Consider the following 6,733-nt stretch of genomic DNA (forward strand, 5'->3'; position numbering starts at 1 on the left):
AGAGCTCTCTGACCCTCCCATAGACAGCAAGGGTCCTTACACGATCAAGGCTCAGAATTGTAGTAAGGACATCGTTAAAATAATCCATGTGACATCAGTGCTTCAACCGTAATTTTATGAAGCTATGAGAAAACAACGTATGTGCGTGCTTTGATCTGAACGTAAACGGCGCAGCGCATGCGTGTTCTGTGTCAGCAGCACCACGCGCATACGTTTTTTACGTTTAGATCATAGCATGTGCATGCATCGTGATGCTCTTCAAAATGGCACCAGGGTAATGCGGAGGAATAAAGTCGTTATTTTTGTTTTCTTTGCGCACAAAAAGTATGCTCGTAGCTTCGTAAAATTACGGTTGAACCCCTGATGTCACATGGATTATTTTAACGATATCCTTACTACGTTTCTGGACCTTGATCGTGTTCAAGGTCAGAGAGCTCTCGGAATTCATCAAAAATATCTTAATTTGTGTTCCGAAGATGAATGAAGGTCTTACAGGTTTGGAACGAGTAATTAATGCCAGAATTTTCATTTTTGGGTGAACTATCCCTTTAAATCTGGAACATCCTCTAAATATGATGCTCAAAGGCACAATAGTGATGGCTCGCTTCTTGCAAGGACTAAACTAACAACCTTCCGGTAACCAGCCCCTAGTCTTATTCGTTTATATGTGCTATGTTTGAATACCTGACTGGACTGTTTCCTGCATCGAGATCCTGTGCTGTCACGGCTCCTATGATGGTGCCTTGTGGTGTGTCCTCATAAACATCCATCGCGTAGGAGGGTTTGCTGAAGACGGGAGGCTCATCCACATCCAGAACGTTTATCTTCACTGTCGCTGTGTCTTTGAACGGGCCAAAATTGTGGAACCGTGGATCCAGGTGTGCATTGGAGGCCTCCACTTTAAATGTGTATGCTTTTTTGGTCTCGTAGTCCAACGGCTGGGGAAAGAGAAACAGGAAAAAAAAAATTGAATGCATCAGATTTGTTCAGGTAAAGTTTGACAAGGCCTCTTGAATTAGACAACACTGAGAGGTCAACGTTTGGCTGGTTATTCTATATGTGTTTCTGTATTTGTTTTATTTTATACATTTATTATTTTTGACTTTAAGTTTTGGGTGAGTAAGATTTTTTTTAAGAAGTCTCTTATGCTCACCAAGGCTGCATTTATTTGATAAAAATACAGAATAAAACAGTAGTATTGTGAAATATTTATATTAAATGTTTATTAACAATTTTTATTTTAATATATTTTAAAATGTTATTTATTCCATTGATGGCAAAGCTGAATTTTCAGCAGTCTTCAGTGTCACATGATCCTTCATAAATCAATCTTATATGTCGACTTTGTGCTCAAGAAATGATTAGAAGTGCTGAAAACAATTGTGGTGTTTAATATTTTTGTGGAAAATAGTTTTATTTCAATCTCCTTTGATGAATAGAAAGTTCAAAAGAACATTTATTTTCAATAGAAATCGTTTGTCATATTATCAATGTCTTTACTGTCACTTTTGATTGATTTAATGCATCCTTGCTGAATAATAAATTAAGTGCTTAAATTATGCAGTAAAAATTAACATACACTGAACAAAATTATAAACGCAACACTTTTGTTTTGCCCCCATTTTTCATGAGCTGAACTCAAAGATCTAAGACTTTTTCTATGTACACAAAAGGCCTATTTCTCTCAAATATTGTTCACAAGTCTGTCTAAATCTGTGTTAGTGAGCACTTCTCCTTTGCCGAGATAATCCATCCACCTCACAGGTGTGGCATATCAAGATGCTGATTAGACAACATGATTATTGCACAGGTGTGCCTTAAGCTGCCCACAATAAAAGGCCACTCTAAAATGTGAGCCTAAGGCACACCTGTGCAATAATAATGCTGTCTAATCAGCATCTTGATATGCCACACCTGTGAGGTGGATGGATTATCTCGGCAAAGGAGAAGTGCTCACTAACATTCTCTGAAACGCCTTTGGAGACGGCTTATGGTAGAGAAGTGAACATTTAATTCACGGGCAACAGCTCTGGTGGGCATTCCTGCAGTCAGCATGCCAATTGCACGCTCCCTCAAAACTTGCGACATCTGTGGCATTGTGCTGTGATAAAACTGCACATTTTATAGTGGCCTTTTATTGTGGCCAGCCTTAGGCACACCTGTGCAATAATCATGCTGTCTAATCAGCATCTTGATATGCCACACCTGTGAGGTGGATGGATTATCTCGGCAAAGGAGAAGTGCTCACTAACACAGATTTAGACAGATTTGTGAACAATATTTGAGAGAAATAGGCCTTTTGTGTACATAGAAAAAGTCTTAGATCTTTGAATTCAGCTCATGAAAAATGGGGGCAAAAACAAAAGTGTTGCGTTTATAATTTTGTTCAGTGTATTTCAGTTAGCCCCTGCAGGTGGATGTTGTAACTACAGCATCAGGTTCAAAAAAAGATGCTAACAGACAGCGTTCTCCATATTGGCCACTCATTAAGGTCTTACATTAAAGCTTAATTTATTTATTTGCGTTTTACCTTTTGCATAAATTGTTCGCTTTGATCATTTAGAATGCGGGGCCTTTCTCAGATCTCGAGTGTGTCGATGTCAGCCTGTCTAGGGAAGTTTGTCACAATTGCTTTCAGGCATGTCAAACAAACAACACACACTCCAGAAATGGTTCTCTCACGCTCCCATGCACATTTTCTCCTGATGTTGCTCCCCTTCCTGTTGATTCGAGGCCCCTTTTCTGCTGAAATCTATCTTTAAATTCTCACTTTGGTTCTTCTAAATCAAAGCTTGTCTGCCGTCAGTATGACAGCCGTAAAATGTACGTGTGTGGATGATTGTGGTCTTGCACCACTAAATCGAAGCAGCCCATCTAGAGATGAAATTCATACAGTGCTATCTCTGTCAATCTCTCTCTCTGGGAGATGGCGAAAGGGCAAAGGAGACAAAGATCATATATCTGACCTGTATACGGTTTCCATCATGAGCAATTTACTTCTGTATCATCTTCAGATGAAAACAAACACCATAGGTAGAAATGAATGACACCCGCAGATCCGTAAATACACATCATATGCACTCTATATGGAAGTAACATGTATATTGCACCAAAGCAAACAGCTGTTTAGCTGAGAAAAGAAAAGACGTCAACTTTGGGTGAGTGGCAACTCGGGATCATTTGGGATTTGGTGGTGTCAGATGCTCCTTGCTGAAGTTTCCACATCAACTAAATCAAATGGTGCTAATTAGACTCCCAATTAGGTGAAAGTGAACATTCCAAAACCTGCAGTTGCTAATTAGCTAAAGTTGGCATGAAAACAGACTCATTGGTATTACTGAAGTCTTAACTACATAATACAGGGAAAATAAGCTCACAGTTGCCCACAAGTAATTAGGAACCAAGTCATTTTACACAAAAGATATGTATCTAATTATTCAAACTAGCCTATGGCCTTCTGCGTCCCACAGAGACGAGACTGTTTGGCCTTTAGAGGATAAGAGATGCATTGATATCAAGGTTGCAAGCAACAGAAAAATGTCAGAAAGGCAGTTTGCAGGGAAAATAGCTTGATTTTCAGAAAAAAAAGGACACGTGGAGGACTTCGGTCTTCTTTAATATGCATAACGCTAGTAAAACTCTATTTCCATCCGGATGACATTACGCCACGTCCCTCGTTTCAATCAGAACGCATAGTCTTTGTATAGCCTCTAATTTGAAACAAAAGCTATAAATTGCTCTCTGACTGCCATTTCATGTGGTTATTTTCCATCTTGGTTCCCTCAAAGGAATCTTTAGTGATGCTTTAGTGATGCTCATATTGAATTATGGCTGGATCTTCACAGTCGCGTTGCTTGAGAAAGGCCCGCACTGAAAGCTTGAGAAAGGCCTTGTGATTTGCTTTCCCTCCATGACAATATTTTCATTTATACTCCCCCAGAGTGAGTTTTCAAGGTAATTTAAGCTTGTAAACTACTTGGCCACATAACAGCTTTGCTTCGGTATAAATTAATACTTAAAAACATGCAAAAATAGAGAGATAGAGATACTAAACAACATCTGCCTCACCTCTTCACTAATGCTGACTTCATAAAAATGGGATATTTGCTACTGTCAGACAAATGTGAAACTATCTTCTTTGCTCAGAATATGATATATTCCAATATAATATACGAATATAACATCTGATAGAAAAAAAAAAACACATATGTACAGCCTTGAACCTCAAGCGAGCAGGCCAGCAGTCCATCAAAACGACAAATAATGAGAAAAAGATGAATGTGTTACTCATCTTTTCCTTTTTCGTGTGGAATGAATGTAACTGTAACTGGATAAAAGTTAATAAAAATAAAAATATATCTTTTTAAGGTTTTTGAAATAACCACTTATTCTCACAAGGGCTGCATTTGATAAAATACAGTAAAAGTAGTAATATTGTGAAACATTATTTTAATTTAAAAGATTGTTGTCTTTTTAAATATATTCTAACATGTAATTTGAACTTGTGATGCAAAGCTGAATTTTCAGCATCATTATTCCAGGCTTCTCCATTAAACTTTCCTTCAGAAATCATTCTAATATGCCAAAAAAATTGCTGCTCAAGAAGCATTTCTTATTATTATCAATGTTGAATTTTGCTGCTTAATAATTGTGGAAATTATGATGAACTGCCAATCAAAAGTTTGGGGTGTTTTTTTTTTAAATACAATTAAAACATTTTTTAATCATTTAAAGTGAGAAAAAGACGTGTAATCTTACAGAAATTTATATATTTTTTAATGCTGTTCTTTTAGGCATTCTATTCATCAAATAATGCATTACCATTATTAATATTTGATCACCAAAAATAATTGATAATAATTGAGCACAAACTCAGAATAAAACACAAAATAATGATTTTTGAGGTATCATGTGACACGGAAGACTGGAGTAATGATGCTGAAATTTCAGCATTAGAAATTACATGTTAAAATATATTAAAACTGAAACCAGTTCTTTTAAATTTCACAATTTTACATTTTAACTGCATTTTTGATCAAATACTGTAAATGCAACCTTGGTAAGCACTTTTTATGTTATCTAAGCATGGATAATGAGAAAGAAGCGCTCCATTACGCACATTTCCAAATCAACGCCTGCTCTCACAACCTTGTACATCAGATTCCCATTTGAGTTTTCACGACAGGCCCGGGATGTGAGGTGAAAAGGGTGAACCAGACATGGCGTCTCCTGTGTCCGGTATTGATGGTGGATGGTGGACGTGAACGGTGATTAAATGTCAGAGAAAGCTGCAGGATTATTGGAGGTGAGGAGGTTTAGCCTAGAAGAATGTCAAGAGCATCATTGCCCTTTTAGTGTGTGTGAGTGGCCACATCAACCCGGCAGCCTCGGTTAATGACTTTACGCCGAGACAGGGGAAAAGAGAGAGAAAGAGAGAAAAGATGCAGGAAGGGTAATAATGACAGTGACTCAAAACTAATGAAAGGCTCTTCAAGTGTGTCACTAGTTGTGATGAAACCCAATCACAATATGAAGACTATAGTTTACGACAGCTTTTTCTCGTAAAGGTCCTGAATGCTTTATATTGTGCCATCAGCACTAAACCCTTGACCATGAGAAATAGAGCGGTTGCTTTAATAGCATAGAGGTACCTGTATAGCCACTTACTGATTACACTTGAGTGGTAAGACGAAACTAGCTTCTGAACTGAGAAAGAATATATTCATCAAGAAAATGTTCAGAGACTTTCACCTGTGTTAGGATATAGCATCCTGGATTATTACATTTTCTTACAAAATGTGCATTTTTCCTTGCCTGTCACTCAATATGGGTCAGACTGAAAAATAACATATATCAAATATTCATTATAAAATCAAAATATCTGGCAGTGAATTAATTAATTGAGACTGCAAGGTGGTTTCAAACTAATTTTCAGCTCCATCTATTGATTTGTTGTCACAATCAGACAGAAAATCTTGTGTTCTTGACAAAATAACCGTATTTTGCGCATCAAGCATCCGATAACTATTATTTATCAACAAAACAGATTAATTACACACATCAACATTATTTAACTTAATGGTAGATGTCACCTCTAGTGAGTATTTTCATTACAAAGCATTGATCTTCAATTAAAGGTCACAGTAACAGGACAATAACTCAAGGGACACACAGAAAACCTTAGCTATCAGTGTTGAGATGACACACACACACACACACACACACACACACACCAAGCTACTGAGAGAATGTCATTCTAAACATTTGATTGTATGTGGGTTGGGGGATCACTGATTTAACATTTATTTTTCATTGCACTTCAGAAGTTAAACTTGTTCCTCACAAGCATGATATGTAAAATGATTAATGATTTGATTAATAATTCAATTATTTTGAAATTTCTGTTCATTAAAGAATCCTGAAAAAAATAGTACTACAGTTTCCACAAAAATATTAAGCAACACCACTGTTTTTAACATTGATAATAATAAAAGTTTCTCGAGCAATAAATCAGTAATCAGAACGATTTCTGAAGGATCATGTGACACTGACGATGCTGAAAATTCAGCTGCACCACATGCATAAATTACATTTAAAATAGTATATAACAGTTATTTTAAATTATAGCAATATTGCAGAATATTATTTTTTTCACTATATTTTTAATCAAATAAATACAGCCTTGATGAGAAGAAGAGCAGGAAACACACACACACACACACACATACACACA

At 36.7% G+C, this 6,733-nt stretch overlaps 1 protein-coding gene across 1 annotated transcript in view; it reads right to left on the minus strand.

Moving 5' to 3' along the window:
• Positions 1-6,733, minus strand: part of LOC107718535 (cadherin-12-like) — a 78,449-nt gene that overhangs the window by 25,403 nt on the left and 46,313 nt on the right. The window contains exon 6 of the mRNA XM_016525633.1: positions 685-938. Coding sequence (XP_016381119.1) covers positions 685-938 — 254 coding nt within the window. The remainder of the gene's footprint in view (positions 1-684; positions 939-6,733) is intronic.

Source organism: Sinocyclocheilus rhinocerous, unplaced genomic scaffold (genome assembly GCF_001515625.1).
Source record: "Sinocyclocheilus rhinocerous isolate Xijiao unplaced genomic scaffold, SAMN03320098_v1.1 scaffold2, whole genome shotgun sequence".
NCBI lineage: Eukaryota > Metazoa > Chordata > Actinopteri > Cypriniformes > Cyprinidae > Sinocyclocheilus > Sinocyclocheilus rhinocerous.